Source organism: Perognathus longimembris, chromosome 3, assembly GCF_023159225.1.
Source record: "Perognathus longimembris pacificus isolate PPM17 chromosome 3, ASM2315922v1, whole genome shotgun sequence".
Lineage (NCBI taxonomy): Eukaryota > Metazoa > Chordata > Mammalia > Rodentia > Heteromyidae > Perognathus > Perognathus longimembris.
In genome coordinates, this window is record NC_063163.1 from 86,333,852 (window position 1) to 86,351,335 (window position 17,484).

The 17,484-nt window shown below is 41.4% G+C and overlaps 1 protein-coding gene across 1 annotated transcript in view; it reads right to left on the reverse strand.

The window, feature by feature from the left end:
- Positions 1-16,491, reverse strand: part of Ift81 (intraflagellar transport 81) — an 80,498-nt gene extending 64,007 nt beyond the window's left edge. Inside the window, 10 exon segments of the mRNA XM_048342975.1 lie at positions 207-370; positions 3,773-3,857; positions 5,524-5,634; positions 5,940-6,005; positions 10,704-10,793; positions 12,618-12,662; positions 12,664-12,799; positions 13,678-13,781; positions 14,499-14,666; positions 16,382-16,491. Coding sequence (XP_048198932.1) covers positions 207-370; positions 3,773-3,857; positions 5,524-5,634; positions 5,940-6,005; positions 10,704-10,793; positions 12,618-12,662; positions 12,664-12,799; positions 13,678-13,781; positions 14,499-14,642 — 945 coding nt within the window. The 5' untranslated portion in view covers positions 14,643-14,666; positions 16,382-16,491.
- Between the last annotated feature and the right edge of the window lie 993 nt (positions 16,492-17,484).

The following is a 17,484-nucleotide window of genomic DNA, read 5'->3' on the forward strand; positions in this document are numbered from 1 at the left end:
TTAAGACACCATGTGTATTAAGTAGCATCATCATCTCCTCCAATTTCTTGTAAGGACAATTCATCAAAGAGTTGTTACCTCTTGGCATAGGCTAACTTTAGAGTAATGAGTAGGACACTATAGATAGAAGATAACATAATTTTTACAAAACTGGGGATGAGGTAAAATTGGGAGGTATGAAAAGATGATTGTTGATTGTCACTTACTTTAGATTCAAGTTCAAGAAGATCAGAATGACCCATTGCTGGCTCTGAAACCACTTTTTGTAAAAAGTGCAATTCTTTTTTCTTGTTCTCTAATTCTTTAGGAAATTTTTCAGTTACCATATATGAATTAAATTTTATCTCCTCCTCTAGCCTCTTCATTAAACCTTTAAGGAAAAAAAGGAAATGAATATTTATTTAGCCCAGCTGAGTAGGTGTTTTGATATTCCATACAGGGTTGGAAATATATGACCTAGAAAGGGCATATCTGTCAAAGCATTCTGTACAGTACCCAGCATAGTAACTGGCCACTGGCTGGGTGCCAGTGGGTCACAACTAATAGCCTAGCTATCTGGGAGTCTAAGATCTGAGGATTTAGGTTTGAAGACAGCCTGGGCAAGAGCGTCTGAGAGATTCTAATCTCCAATTAACCATCAGAAAACCAGAAGTGGTGATATGGCTCAAAGTGGTAGAGTGCTAGCCTTGAGTATAAAAGCTCAGGGATGACTGTGGGCATGGCTCAGGTGTCAAAGGACTTGCCTAGCATGTCTGAGACCCTGAGTTCAATTCCCAGTACCTCTAAAAAATAAAGTGAACAACAACAACAAAAAAGCTCAGGGACAGCACCCAGGCACTGAGTTCAAACCTCACAACCCACATACAAAAAAAGAAATTAGTCAATAAAGTCTTTGGATGTCAATTAGAATGATTATTAAGCACAACTTACATTAAAGAATAAACAATTAGGGTTGGGAACATGGCCTAGTGGCAAGAGTGCTTGACTCATATACATGAAGCCGTGGGTTCAATTCCCCAGCACCACATATATAGAAAATGGCCAGAAGTGGCGCTGTGGCCAAAGTGGTAGACTGCTAGCCTTGAGCAAAAAGAAGCCAGGGACAGTGCTCAGGCCCTGAGTTCAAGCCCCAGGACTGGCAAAAAAAAAAAAAAAAAGAATACACAATTACAGAAAAAGTGGTATGATTTTTTTTCATTTTTTTCTGGTCCTTGGGCTTGAACTCAGGACCTGGGCTCTGTCCCTGAGCCTCTGTGCTCAAGGCTAGCACTCTACCACTTGCGCCACAGCACCACTTCCAGCTTTTTCTGAGTAGTTTATTGTAGCTAAGAGTCTCGTGAACTTTTCCTGCCCTGGCTGGCTTCAAACCTCAATCCTCAGATCCTCAAAGCCACCTGTGACCAACTGATTTTTTCAATTTTTATATCCTATTTCTTTAAAATCCCATTATATTTGGGGCTGGGAATATGGCCTAGTGGTAAAGTGCTTGCCTTGTATACATGAAGCCTTGGGTTCCATTCCTCAGCACCACATATATAGAAAGAGCCGTAAGTGGCGCTGTGGCTCAAGTGGTAGAATGCTAGCCTTGGGCAAAAATAAGCCAGGGACAGTGCTCAGGCCCTGAGTTCAAGCCCCAGGATGGCAAAAAAACCAAAACAAAACAAAATAAAATCCTATGATATTTAAAAAAAAACCCTTGGAGAATCTGATATATTGTTGCATTCTTATTGTTCCTTCTAAGTGTTTAAGAAATCAATGAGCCAAATGGCAATACAACTGAAATCTACCCGAGGTGTTCTCTTCCATAAGTGGTCATTTATTCTTTTTCTTTTAGTGATACTTCTGGATGAATTTTGTAACTTATCAGGTTCAAACCAAAAAAGACATTACTAAAGATACAAGTTAAAATCTGGTGAAGTATCTACATTCATAAATGCTTTTGGTTTGGGAGCTTTTATTTTATAAAGTATTAGTTTATAGTTAAATGAAAACCTAAATTATGTTGTTTTTCTGTCAGTCGTGGGGCTTGCTTGACCTCTGGGCCTAGGTGCTGTCCCTCAGCTCTTCAGCTCAAGGCTAGTGCTCTACCACTTAAGCCACAGCGCAGCTTCTGGTTTTCTGGTGGTATATTGGAGGTAAGAATCTCACAGACTTTCCTGTCTGGGCTGTCTTTGAACTGTGATCCTCAGATCTTAGCCTCCTGAGTAGCTAGGACACAGGCGTGAGCCACCAGCACCCAGCCTAAATTACACTTTTAAGTTTGAATAGTTTCCTGTTTTGGAAGATGCACAAACACAGATTTTCCATGAATAATGGTTGTGTTATGAATTCCAAGCCTAAAAAGCTTTGTAAAGTTTATTTCAGATTGTTCCACTCCACATTTGCAAATTCTAGCTTTACTTTAAGACAATGAGTTTCCGGCTTAAGCATTCTATGTACTTAAGATTGTGTAAAAAAGTCTGGCCCAAAGCCTTAAAATTATTTTTAGTTCTGTTGTGTAAAAATCTACTAATGGCAAGTTCACAAGTTTTCCATTCATTCCCTCAATCTTCCCTTTGTTTTCAGGACTGAAGAAAGGAAGACGTAGAAAAGTGTTCAATGTACACCATAGTCATGCAGTACTTCCTATATGCTTTCCTGGCTCCTCTGCTTATGAGATGACTATCTTCTTTGAGGGAGGCAGTTTTTGAACTGCAGACAGGGTTTGAACTCAGGGTCTTATGATTGCTAAGCACAAGCTCTACCACTTGACCACTCCACCTGCCCCATAAAATCTACCCACTTAAATATACATTTCAATGTTTTTCTAGATATTCACATTGTCAACCATTAGCACAATCAATTTTGGAACACTATTATCAACCTCAAAAGAAATCTCCAAACTCCTTGGCATTTTTTTTTTTTTGCCAGTCTCGGGGCTTGAACTTAGGGCCTGGGCACTGTCCCTGAGCTTCTTTTGCTCAAGGCTAGCACTCTACCACCTGAGCCACAGGGATACTTCTAGCATTTTCTGTTTATGTGATTCTGAGGAATCAAACCTAGGGCTTCAGGCATGCTAGGCAAGCACTCTACCACTAAGCCACATGCCCAGGCCCTTGGCATTACTTTCTATCTACTCTATCACCATCACACAGCTGTCCTCTTGGCCCAAGGCAAACCACTAACTTGACTGATTTCTTTCTCTGGATTTTCTTTTTTTTTTTTTTTTGGCCAGTCCTGGGCCTTGGACTCAGGGCCTGAGCACCGTCCCTGGCTTCTTTTTGCTCAAGGCTAGCACTCTGCCGCTTGAGCCACAGCGCCACTTCTGGCCATTTTCTGTATATGTGGTGCTGGGGAATCGAACCCAGGGCCTCATGTATATGAGGCAGGCACTTTTGCCACTAGGCCATATCCCCAGCCCCCTCTCTGGATTTTCTATTTGGGACTTTTCATATGAATGGGATCATAGACAATAATTAATATGGACATAATCACACAGACAATAACTAATCCCTATTGTTGCCTGATTTAAGTTGATACTCTTTTTTTTTTTTTTGGCCAGTCGGGCTTGGACTCAGGGCAAGAGCACTGTCCCTGGCTTCTTTTTGCTCAAGGCTACCACTTTGCCACTTGAGCCACGGTGCCACTTCTGGCCATTTTCTGTATATGTGGTGCTGGGGAATTGAACCCAGGGCCTCATGTATACGAGGCAAGCACTCTTGCCACTAGGCCATATCCCCAGCCTAAGTTGATACTCTCTAATGACCACTATTATATAATCACTTTCACTTACTTTCAGGCTTTGCGTCTGCTGCAGCATGGCGCATACTTTTCAGCTGGTTTTGTACTCTCTGCAATCTCTGCACTGCATGAAATAGCTTTAAAATACAATTTGATTATTTGCTTAGTCTATTAAAAGTTATACTCACATCGGCAAGCAATGGAAAATAGTTTATTATATAAAAGGAACTAATGGTTAAAAAAACTAAGAAAAACATTACATTAAAACAAAAATGTAATTGGCAGAGTATTCTTTCAAGTAAAATATCTTTAAAAGCTTTTAGAATTTTTTTTAGTTATTTGAACTTGGTGATTAAAAAAATATTTGTTAAATAAAAATTACATCAGGCATTCTTTTTTTTTTTTTTTTTTTTTTTTGCAAGTCCTGGGACTTGGGACTCAGGGGCTGAGCATTGTACTTGGCTTCTTTTTGCTCAAGGCTAGCACTCTACCTCTTGAGGTACAGCGCCACTTCTGGCTTTTTCTGTTTATGTGGTACTGAGGAATCGAACCCAGGTTTTCATGCATGCTAGGCAAGTATCCTTCCACTAAGCCACGTTTCCAGCCCAAGCTTTTCTTGTATAAAATAGTTTTCTTCATCCAAAGCAATGTTAACATTCTCACAAAGTTTTAGAATCAGAAAGTGGTGCTACATAACCATTGAGGGCTCAGGAAAAGCAGGGAGCTGCTTTTGACTTGATGCAAGTCAAGCTCCAATGGAGCTCAATATCAATTTCAACTGCACATTTAGAAACAAAACTGACTTGAGAGGTATTTTCAAATCTACGTCTATTCAGATTTTGAAACACATTTTTATTCTTTTATTTTATTTTTTGCCAGTCCTGGGCCTTGGACTTAGGGCCTGAGCACTGTCCCTGGCTTCTTTTTGCTCAAGGCTAGCACTCTGCCACTTGAGCCACAGCACCACTTCTGGCCATTTTCTATATATATATGGTGCTGGGGAATTGAACCCAGGACTTCATATATACGAGGCAAGCACTCTTGCCACTAGGCCATATTCCCAGCCCCTTGAAACACATTTTTAATAAATAAAAGTAATGATTAGGGGTCAAATATTTTCCTCTCATAGAAGTTTAAAAGCACAGAATGTGGTTGATTTTGAGCCTTTTCATGATTCACTCACTTGATACTAGAGTTAAATGGAAAAGGTTCTGTGAAAGGAGAATGTTTTTACAACTTCAGAAAACTAATGATGCCCTTTAGAGAGTCTGTCCATTTCATCAGTACTTGATCTGACAGCTTCCCATTGCAATGAATCTTAGTATTGTGAGAACAACATGTGCCCAGCAGAGTTCAAAAGAATGTACAGCGACACAAACAGTGTAGAATCCACAAGGATGTACTGTTGTTGCTATTGGAGCCACAGAATGCTCTTAATTAAGAGTATTTCATCATGCTACCACGGGGAAGTATGACATTCTACATTTCAGCCAGGCCCCAGTGGCTCATGCCTGTAATCCCAGCTCTTCAGAAGGCTGAGGTCTGAGGATCGAAGTTCAAAGCCAGCTTAGGCAGAAAAGTCCCCAAGAGAATTAAACACTCAAAACCAGAAGTGGCACTGTGGCTCAAAGTGGTAGAGTACTAGCCCGGAGCAAAAGGACTCAGGGACAGCTCCCAGGCCCTGAGTTCAAGCTCCACAACTGAAAAAAAAGTTCTACATTACTAGTTCCTTTTCTCTTCACATTTGAATTACCAAAAGGAGATAGTCCTTTCATCTTGAGAATATAAACCTGGTGTGTATACCTGATTCTTTTGTTCCTGTTTCTGTTGTGCAAGAAATTCTTCTCTCTCTTTCTCAACTCGAAGTTGCCTTGCTATTTTAAGCATCTGCTGATGATTCTGAACTGTCTCCACCTACGGTAAGGGAATAAGTAGTACATGTTACTGTCAGATTTGAGAAAGAAATTAATGTGTCATGTGACTCAGACATCAACTTATTTCCTTTTGTTAAACAGTACTTCCTTAGGGATGACAGCAAAGGTCTAGACTTCAGGTTCTTAGAGGTTTTGTGCTACTGGCTGGAGAGAGTCACTTTCCTTCCTTCAGCCCTATCCTTTCACATACACCCAAGCCTGGCTTAATCTTTAGCTGCATTCCTAATTCTCTGCCAGTCCTTGGGACTTTGGGCCAAAAATCTACAAAACTAATTCTCAACTTACCCTTTTCTTCAAACGTTCAACCCTCTTAATAAGCTGATCTTTTTCTTCCTCCATTGCACTAATATCCTAAAAAAAAAAAAAGTGGCAAAGATTCTTAGTTTGTAGCATTCTGATAAGGTTTTTATATGATCATGTATCTATCATTTTTATCATGCACAACCTGAGCAATAAGGGACAAAGATCTTCCTTGGATAAAGGACATTTCTCTTCCCTCCATCCCCAGGGTCCTTTATGCAGGGTAATTTTTTTTTTGGCAGTTTGGTGTTCATCTAGAAAGGCAACTAAAGCAGGTTATAACATAGCAAAGTAAAGCTGCCAACCAGCACATTTGTGTTCTGATTCCAAATATGGGCACAGGATTTTTCAAAAATCTTCTATAGTGGGAAGTGTGCAGGTCTAAATACATGAACAACAGCTGCTGACACTCCATCTGCTCTGTTAAGTGCCAAACCATGTATTCTGCCAAATTTCCATCCAGATTATTTCTTTTTTCTTTTTTTTTAGTTTTTTTTTTTCCATCCAGATTATTTCTAAGGCTATGAGGTTCTCAAGACATAAATCTGAGTGTGGTTTGTTAATTAACCAACTCCCCCCTCCCTGAAGAAAGACATTAAAAATAAGTTACCTTCCTTCTAACAAGCTCTATTAAATATGTAATGAAGACAATGTTAATATAGGAATACTAGAAGTCATATTGGTAGAATCACAGAAATGGGTACTCTTACTACTGTAACATTGTATTAAAGAATAACATTAGAACTTCTAAAGCAAGGATGCTTTCCTTCTAGTTCAATAATGCCATATTTGGGGATTTATTCTAATAAAATATGCATGATAAGTCACAGACTCTCCTGTAAGTATACGCACTGGTGTCAATTACATCCTAAAAACTAAAACATTCTAAATGAGGATTGTTAAATAAACTACAGTAAAGTAGAATGTAAAGCCATTAAAAATTATGCAGTAGGGGCTGGGAATATGGCCTAGTGGCAAGAGTGCTTGTCTCCTACACATGAAGCTCTCGGTTCGATTCCCCAGCACCACATATATGGAAAACGGCCAGAAGGGGCGCTGTGGCTCAGGTGGCAGAGTGCTAGCCTTGAGCAAAAAGAAGCCAAGGATGGTGGTCAGACCCTGAGTCCAAGGCCCAGGACTGGCCAAAAAACTAAAAATAAAAATTATGCAGTAGAATGTTTAATGATATAAGATAGTCATGATATGACATTTGATTTTTGTTTATTTGTTTTGTGTTTGTTGCCAGTCCTGGGGTGTGGACTCAGGGCCTGAGCACTGTCCCTGGCTTCTTTTTGCTCTAGCTAGCACTCTACCTCTTGAGCCACAGCGCCACTTCTGGCTTTTTTCTACATATGTGGTGCTGAGGAATCGAACCCAGGGCTTCAGGTATACGAGGCGAGCACTTTACCACTGGGCCATATTCCCAGCCCCATGATATGACATTTGAAAGAAGCAAATTATAACATTCATACACAGTACAATTCCAAGGAAAGGGTTTAAATATATTTACTGAAATAGGAAGAGTGGTTATCTCTAGAGCACAGGATACATACATATGTATATACAGATATACATATGTATAGAAAATATACATAGATACATATCACGAATCCTGATCAAACTCACTCCTTTCCCCCTCCCTTCACTCTCCCACTTCTACCTTTTTTTGGGGAGGAGGGGGCAGTCCTGGGGCGTAAACTCAGTGTCTGAGCACTGTCCCTGGCTTATTTTTGCTCAAGGCTAGCACTCTATTACTTGAGCTACAGCACCATTTCTGGCTTTTTCTGCATATGTAGTGCTGAGGAATCGAACCCAGGGCTTCATGCATGCTAGGCAAGCACTCTACCACTAGGCAATATTCCCAGCCCACTCTCCCACTTCTTCTACCACATTCATCTCTATTTTCCCCCCACCCTCAATATCCCTCCCCTCATCAGGCCATTTTACTTTGTTGTCACTTATTAGTATGTGTTTCTGTGTGTATTAATTGCAACAAGAGGTTTCACAATGCTGTCTAAGACATAAAGTACATTTTAGTCAGAACAGCCATCTCTATTAGGACAGAACCATTTAATGTTGTCAATTTAATGAGAATATAAAAATGGAATTGAGGGCTGGGATGTAGCTCAGTGGCAAAGCGCTTGCCTAGCAAGTGCAATGTCCTGGGTTTGATCCCCAGTACCCCCCCCCCCAAGAAAAAGAAAAAAATGGAATTGATAACTAAGGAATTCTAAAACTAACAAAATTCATTAGCAAGGGTTTAGGGAGAGTACTTAAATGTCTGATAAAGGGGCTGGGAATATGACCTAGTGGCAAGAGCGCTTGTCTCGTATACATGAAGCCCTGGGTTCGATTCCCCAGCACCACATATATAGAAAATGGCCAGAAGTGGCGCTGTGCAGCTCAAGTGGCAGAGTTCTAGCCTTGAGCAAAAAGAAGCCAGGGACAGTGCTCAGGCCCTGAGTCCAAGCCCCAGGACTGGCAAAAAAAAAAAAAAATTTAACAGAATTTAGTAAGCAGTTCTAGGCTGGGCAATGATGGCTCATGCCTGAAATACAAATTGCTTGGGAGGCAGAGATTGGGAGGATAGAGGATTGAGGCCAGCCTGCCCAAGTTCACATAACTCCATCTCAACCAATAAAAAGATGGATGGGTAATATGCTCTTGTCATCCCAGCTATGGCAAGAAGCATAAATAGGAAGATTGCTTACTAGGCCAGCTCAGACAAAAAGTAAGACTCTATCTCAAAAATAACCACAGTAGCCAGGCATTTGGTTCACATCTATAATCCTAGCTACTCAGAAGACTGAGATCTAAGGAAATTGTTTTGAAGCCAGTCTGGGCAGACAAAACTAAGATTCTCTTATCTTCAATTAACCAGCAAGAAGCTGGAACTGGAAGTGTGGCTCAAGTGGCAGAATATCACCTATGAGCAAAAAAGCTCAAGGCTGTGAATTCAAGCTCTTAATACCAGCACCAAAAAGCAAAACAAAACAAAACAAAAAAACAGCAAAAATGAATGGAGGTTTGCCTGCCTAGTAAGCATGAATCTGTGAGGTCAAACTCCAGGACCACCAAAAAATGAAATGAAAAAATAAATTTAATTTTAAATTTTTTGTTATGGAAATAACCACATATATGTGCAAAATATTCTGATGAAGATAATCACTAGCAAGAAATCAAAACAAATGTAATACTGTGGGCTGGGGATATGGCCTAGTGGCAAGAGTGCTTGCCTCATATACATGAGGCCCTGGGTTCAATTCCCCAGCACCACATATACAGAAAACGGCCAGAAGTGACGCTGTGGCTCAAGTGGCAGAGTGCTAGCCTTAAGCAAAAAGAAGCCAGGGACAGTGCTCAGGCCCTGAGTCCAAACCCCAGGACTGGTAAAAAACAAAACAAAACAAACAAATGTAATACTGTTTTTTGTTTTGTTTTTGCCAGTCCGGGAGCCTGAGCACTGTCCCTGGCTTCTTTTTGCTCAAGGCTAGCACTCTGCCGCCACTTGAGCCACAGCGCCACCTCTGGCCTTTTCTATATATGTGGAGCTGAGGAATCGAACCCAGGCCTTCTAGTGGCACTCTTACCACTAGACCATATTCCCAGCCCAGGTAATATTGTTTAAACTATCTACTTATGAAATGTAATTTGGTCATTAAAATCATTTTGTAGGGGGCTGGGAATATGGCCTAGTGGCAAGAGCGCTTGCTTCGTATACATGAAGCCCTGGGTTCGATTCCCCAGCACCACATATGTAGAAAACGGCCAGAAGTGGCGCTGTGGCTCAAGTGGCAGAGTGATAGCCTTGAGCAAAAGGAAGCCAGGGACAGTGCTCAGGCCCTGAGTTCAAGGCCCAGGACTGGCCACAAAAAAAAAACAAAACAAAAAACAAAAAAAAATCATTTTGTAGGAAAGCTATAATAAAATACATTCACATTGTATGGGGGCTGGGAATCTGGCCTAATGGCAAGAGTGCTTGCCTCGTATACATGAAGCCCTAGGTTCAAATCCTCAGCACTACATATAAAGAAAAGGCCAGAAGTGGCGCTGTGGCTCAAGTTGGCAGAATGCTAGCCTTGAGCAAAAAGAAGCCAAGAACAATGCTCAGGCTCTAAGTTCAAATCCCAAGATTAGCAAAAAAAACCCCAAAACATAAAAAATACATTCACAATGTAATAATTTTTAAAGCAAGATAAAAGTATAATTAAAATACACACAATAAAATTATTTTTCATTGTTGTTTTCTGTATTTTTATCTTATATATGAGGCATTCATCAGATAAAGACTCAAAATGTAATCTTATTAAATCCCTACTAGTAGTCCATATAAAACATAGAACTCTGAAAATTACCCTGGTCTCATTAATTTCTTCAACTAAAGAACAGAGAGGTTCTGCCAGGTGCCAGTGGTTCACACGTGCAATCCTAGCTACTCAGGAGGCTAAGAGCTAAGGATCACAGTTCAAAGCCAGCCCAGGGAAAAATATCCATGAGACTCATCTTCAAATTACCCACCATTAAACCAGAAGTGGTACTGTGGCTCAAAGTGATAGAGTGCTAGCCTTGAGCAAAAGAGCTCAGGGACAGTACCCAGGCCCTGAGTTCAAGTACCACAACTGACCAAAAACAAACCCTAAAAAACAAGAATAGAGGTTCTACAAATGAAAGGTGCTATTTGCTAAGTATATGCTAAATCTAATATTATTCAAATCCAAACAAGTATTTTAATAATTGTCTCTTCTTTACCCTTCTTATTTCTGCTGTAGAAAATCCAGATGTCTTGAGCTGCTCACATTCTTTATGCAAAGTTTTAAAAGCTTCCATCAGCTCTTCATACTAAAAGAGTAAGTTATAAACTAATGATTAGGTCAAGTAGGGTTTTCTTAATATTATCTTTTAATTTGTAGCTATCACTTAAATCACTTCAAGAACCAACATTTATGTACCACACAAAAAAAGTAGTTTGGCTGGACCCTGATAACTCATGCCTGTAATCCTAGCTATTCAGGAGGCAGAGATATGAGGATCATGGTTTGAAGACAATTCAAGAAGACCAGGGGCTGAGGATATGGCCTAGTGGCAAGAGTGCTTGCCTCGTATACATGAGGCCCTGGGTTCAATTCCCCAGCACCACATATACAGAAAATGGCCAGAAGTGGCGCTGTGGCTCAAGTGGCAGAGTGCTAGCCTTGAGCAAAAAGAAGCCAGGGACAGTGCTCAGGCCCTGAGTCCAAGTCCCAGGACTGGCCAAAAAAAAAAAAAAAAAAAGAAGACCAATCTTCAAGATTCATCCCCAATTAATAAAAAGTAAAACTAGCAAAAAGCTCAGAGAGCAAGCAATGGAAAAAGCTGAACAGGTTCTAAATTCAAGCCCCTGAATGGGCACACATGTGAACATATACACATGCACATGCACACACATACACACATATGTACATACACACACAGTTTGGCCACTAAATACTCCTCCAGCTTTATCTCTGGTTTGCTTTCCCACCTCATATTCTATACTCTTAGCTATGTTGATCTTTAAATTACTCTCTCACCTCTGGCTTAGACATCCTATTTCCTTTGAATGTTCCCTAGGAATCCCTCATGACTAGCACAGGCAACTCTATCCATCCATCATTTTCAGAGAAGAATTCTCTGGGCCTGTGAAGTTATTTCTGACTAGTTATTTGTCTGTCTCTCTCATCAGTGGCATCCAGGAAGATTCACATTCATGGTTCACACTGAGGTACTTCTGAGACCTGCCACAGTATACAACCCATACATGTAATCAATAAAGAGGAGTCAAATGAATTTTAAAAATAGTTTTTTCATGTGACTATGCTGGTCCTGGGGCTTGAACTCAGCACCTGGGTGTTGTCCCTGAGCTTTTGTGCTCAAGGCTAGCACTCTAAAACTTTGAATCACATCTCCACTTCTGGCTTTTGGTAGTTAAATGAAGAATCTCACTAGCTTCCTGCCGCAGTGGGCTTAAAACCATAGTCCTCAGATCTCAGCCTTCTGAGTAGCTAGGATTACAGGCATGAGCCAGTAGTACTTGACCTAGCAGTGTTTTAAGAACCCTGGCAGATCAGATCAACCAGAATCATTAGTTGTCAACAACTTGAAGACCTTCAGCCAGAACCCAACGTGACTCTAAACTCTAGTAAGAGAAACTGTACTGAGACTTCAAACTCCCCAGACCTATCTCTACCCACTTTGAGATTTCAAGTCTATGTGGCTTCTTGGCCTACCTCCTTACAAAGGATTTACAAGTTGCAAATGGCCCAGGGTAGTGCTGACTTCTACCATTTATTCTGGTAACATTGCTATGCTAGCCTGTTCCTCTCCAGTGAGGATGACAAAAGTCGCACGTTCACACACAGCAGTCTCAAGCTCAGGATTCTACTTATGACTACAAAGTAAAATCTTCATTTCCTTCCTTTCATTTCCCATGTACCTACTCCATTCACTAGCCTTTGTGTGAACAAGTCATTGTTTAAGATGTGATTACAGCTGACTACTAAGTAGTATTGTTTTACTTCTGGTACTGCCTATTTCTTGAGAAAAAAAAAAGCCATTGAAGAGATGAAGGCATATATGAACAATATGCACACCTTTGAAATCCATTGCAAACAGTTTCAAAATATCTTTTATGCTTGTATTGTGTACCTGTTTATTCGTGTCAGCCACTGTTTCTTCCTGAAGAAACTCACCTCGGTACCTCAAGTTTTATTAAAAACCGAGCTAAATATGCTCTTTTCTTCAGTTCATTAGTCCTCTGAAGAAGCCAGTGGAGTACTGGGTAAATAACAGGTTTACTTCCAATCACCTATCCCTGACGAAAAGTACTCCTAAAAAAGAAAGTCACACCCACCCCAGTGCTTATTAGTACAGCTAGAAATGATTTCTAATATTATGACAGCTGCCTATAACTAGGTTTAGAAGATAAACTCAAGACTTTTATGTGTGTGTGTGGTGGTGGTGATGGTGGTACTGGAAACAACTCAGGACCTATGCAGGTTCTCTTATGACTTGACCCACATCTCCAGCCTCTTTTAGGAATGGGTTATTTTTGAGGTAGGGTCTGACTATATGCTCGGATCAATCTGGTCTGTCATCCTTTTACTTCTGCTTCCCAACTTGCTGGGGATGATCAGTGAGTCAATGCCCCTAGCCAATGTGCTTCCACAGCTGAGATAACAGGTGTGGCTTTTCATCCAGCCCTTGGCTGAGATGGAATCTCAAGAACTTCTTTATACCCAGGTTATCCTTGAACCTCAATCTCTGTATCTTCACTTTCCAAGCAGCTAGGATTACAGACTTGAACCACTGCAGTTGGCTAAACTCAAGGTTATTTTAAGGTCAGTCCTAATTAATCTGAATTATTTTTAAAATTAGGCTCTCAATATATCACTGGAGTATCCAAAGAAGTTGTGTTAAAACATTAATTGGCACAGTTAGTCATTATACTTCACTTCATTGAAGTTGTTTTAAATCTAGGATGAAAAGCAAATGATAAAATGGTGCTTAGCCAACTTTTTAGGTTAGGGGAAAAGACTGATCCACTTAGGACTTCTGCATGATAAAGTAGTAATTGAAGGACTGAAATTCAATGATGTCTTCAGGCCATCCAGTTTGGGTGGCCAGGTATTGCCTATAATACCGATCATTGTATATGAGGATTTGGGTATGAAAACATGGTTTAGGAAAGTAGTGAGCAGATCCTTACATGTCCGTGGCATTTCCTGGAGGTTTGTACTTAAGGATACCAAGAAGGTTTAACATCCGTTTTGCTGTCTGCTCTGGCATCTCCTCTCTGATATCAACAACTTGCTAATAAATAAAGACATTGAGAAATACGTCACTGTTGCATATCTAGCAAAAAGCAATATTTAAACTTAAAAATTATTTGGCTAGATTATAACAGGCCTAGTAGTCTCTTCATAATTTTTTTTTTTTTTGCCAGTTCTGGAGCTTGAACTCAGGGCCTGAGCACTGTCCCTGGCTTCTTTTTGCTCAAGGCTAGAACTCTACCTCTTGAGCCACAGTGCCATTTCTGGCTTTTTCTGTTTATATGGTACCGAGGAGTCGAACCCAGGGCTTTATGCATGCAAGGTAAGGACTCTACCACTAAGCCACCTTCCCAGCCCTCATAACACATTTTAAGTATACAGCCCCCCCCCCCATTCCAAATGAGGAAACACAAAGATCAGGAGGTACATTTAAAATGTCAATCCTAAAAAGTCTCCAGTTGGGGGGGGGGGGAGAGAGAAGGCCAGTACATAAAAAATATGAGCTACTTACAATACAACAAAGGCTTCTGTAAAAGTATTTTCATTCTTGGACAAAATCTATTTATGTCTATTTATGTTTCTAAGTAAGGTACAACTAGATTATTTAAATTAGAAGTTAACAAAAAAACATAAAGATTTACTACTGCAAGTATGAAAAATAAGGCACAGAGAGGTCAAGTAATTTGCTCAAGACTTGGCGCTATTTAGAGGCAAACTGGCTGTCCTGTCATCTTTACAAAGAAATAAAGACTCTTACCTTTGGGTCAATCTCAGCCAGAACATCATTAAGAACTTGCAATAGTTGCATTGGTTCCAGGGAATCAAATGTGATTAAATTATAATTCTTCTTAAAAGGCTCCTTATTAAGATTGTCCACAATGAATTTGATTTGATCACTCATAATTACGTCTTATAACTTTTAAAACTAAGGAGTGAAAGTAGAAAAAAAAAATCTTCAACCTCTGGGGGAAAAAAAAGAACTTAGTTCTAGCAAGTAAACATAAAAGTGTAATTCTGTATGGAATAAGAATATTGTTAAAATGCCATTTTACCAAAAGAAATTGGAGTATGAAGACTTTTTATGAAAGTTACAGTATATACTGCTAATATTTGTCACATTTCTACATATGCCTCAAGTGTGCCAGCAACCGCCCAAATTAACATGGACAAATGAATAATACATCCTACCTATGTTAAAATCTCTCTTATACAGCATCATTTTTACCCTGATGTTAATCATGTAGTTGTAGACATGCTTCTAATTTTTTTCCTTAAATTAGCATCCCACATTTCTTACATAAAAACTGAGAATTTGTTCTCTTGAAAGGAAGAAGCTGAGTGGATGGCACACTCCAGCCACAATACCCACTCCTCTGTTTCTGCTCTTCCCCTGTTGGCTTAGTTGAGAGGCCTACCTAGGTTTTGCCATGCTGAGCAACTCAGGCCTTCATTTCTTTTAGTCTTCAATTGGGGGAAATTTTCAATTGTCTGTTAGCCCCCTCTTCCATTCCTAATCATTTCTAGGCTTCTTACTGAACATGATATACTTAGAATCTAAACCTCTTAGATTTTGAGACTTTTATGATTTAGCTCCACTTAACTTCTTCAGAGAAAACTGAAACCAAAGGCTAAAGAAAGTGACCTTAGTGGTAAGAAAGATCCTTACTTAAAAAAAAAGAAGTATCTAATTTCTTAACTGCCGAAACAACTTTATCAAGGCAAAGTTTAGCAATTAAACAATGATCTGCTAAAAGAAAAGAAAGAAAGCAAACATGTTACCTCAGTGCCCCCTAATAGTAAAAACTAGGAAACAGGTGCTATTTTGCCCAAGACTTACATTGGGGTGGCCAGCTCTGAATTAGGCTTCTTAATTGGGTAAGTGGAGCTAAATATCTAGAAACCATATTTTTTTTTTAAATTCATGATGATGGTAACACTATGAACAAATAAAATTGCTTAAAAAAAGAAAAAAGAAAAGAAAGAGTACAACCAGGGTAGTTTATAAATTTGAAGTTCCCCTTATCTAGAAGGAAAACTTTTACATACACTAAAAATATCCACATTGGAGGTGCAAGTTTCTGCACGTTAGAGCACTGTAAGTAAAGTCCACATCATGACTTTCGCATACATTGGTAGCTAATGGTAAATCATTTAGAAATTATTGAAAGGTCCATTCCTTTTTCCTCTTTCAAAAATCATAAACTCCAAAGTCTGGTCGACCGAGTGTAAAGTTTCAAGGAAGGGCGCGGAGAGGAGCGGGGCTCTCCCAAGCCTGGGGACCCCAGCTTTCCAAGGGGCCCCAGGACAGGTCAGAGAGGGGGCACCAGGCGGGCGAAGTTCGCCTCCGGCGCCGCGCCGCGCCGCGCCGTGCCTGCTGCACGCGGGGGGCGTGCGTGGTACCCGCACAAGGCGGGCCCGCAGCCCCCGGCAGCGGCCCAGCCCGGGGTGGGGAGACGGGGGACCCGCACAGCCAGCTGGGAGGAAGCGGCCTGGCTCCCCGCGCGGCCCGCAGGCCCGACCCCCGACCGAGGGGCTTCGCCGCTGCGTCTCCCACGCCTCGAGAGAGGGGCCAGGAACTGGCGGGAGCCCTCTCCTATTCGGGGTTCGGGGGAGTTTCCGACCGCGAGTTGGCGAGGTTACCTCAAATTCTCCTCACGAAACCACCTCCCCACCCCCCCGGAGGTACCCGGCTCCCGCGGGCTCCTAGAGACAGCTCCTTGACAACGGTTGCTAGGCCGCGGCTACGCGTCACTTCCGGCGGAAAGGGCTGGAGGTGCACAGACGCGCTGTGGGCGGGGCCTCACGGAAAGCGCGGGCCAGCGCCTGGCCACGTGCGAGGTGGAGTTCCGGGTTCTGGGCCGCAGCTGACACCCCTTGGGGCTGTTACTCCGACTCCAACGCCCAGCAGCGGTACGCGGCTAACTGATGCTAAATGCCTAAGTTTTGTTCATTTACCAAGCGTGATGGACTGCGATGACTTTTTTCTGTGTTAGTCCTGATCCTAGAACTCAGGGCTTAGGCGTATCCCTGAGGTTTTGTGCTCTAGGCCAGCGCTCCACCGCTTGAACCACAGCTCCATTTCTGGCCTCGCCCTTGCTCTGCCTGTCTCTGTCTGTCTGTCTGTCTGTCTCCTCTTTCTCTCTCAACCTCCCCTCTCCCTGTGGGGCTGTCCTCAACTGTACTTCTCTGATCTCAGCCTTCTGAGTAGTTTAGGGGTACAGGCGTCAGTCAGCACTGGCACCCAGTGATGGTTCTTTGAAGCAGGGTTGCCGGGGTGTGGAGTGAGGAAGCCTTTGACCTGGGTTTCAAATTGAGACTTTCAACACTAGCATCTCCAAAGTATAACCTACTTAGGAGCAACCGGAGTCTGGCAGGATTAAAGGACTCATTCACTGTCTAGAGCTCAGCTTCTGTGTCACATTATTAGGCCACGATGCTTGTACTGGGAATTGATTTTTTTTAATCGAGTAATTGTTTTTAATATGCTGGGGGAGGGGATTTAGCTTTTACAAAATTACTTTTGGCCTCAGAGAGCTCTCCTTGGACACCTGCAGAAATAATTAAGTCTTCTTTCTGTTCTTCATGAGTTCGCATCTTGAAGTGTGCAGAAGGATGTTCATGTGTTCATGCCCAGGTCACTAAAGAGGTTTAGAAACAGGCAGGTTTAGGGGAGGCCTTCCATGCTAGGAGACACTGTGCTTGTGACAGCCGTTGGTAATGAAAAAAAAGGGGAAACAATTTAA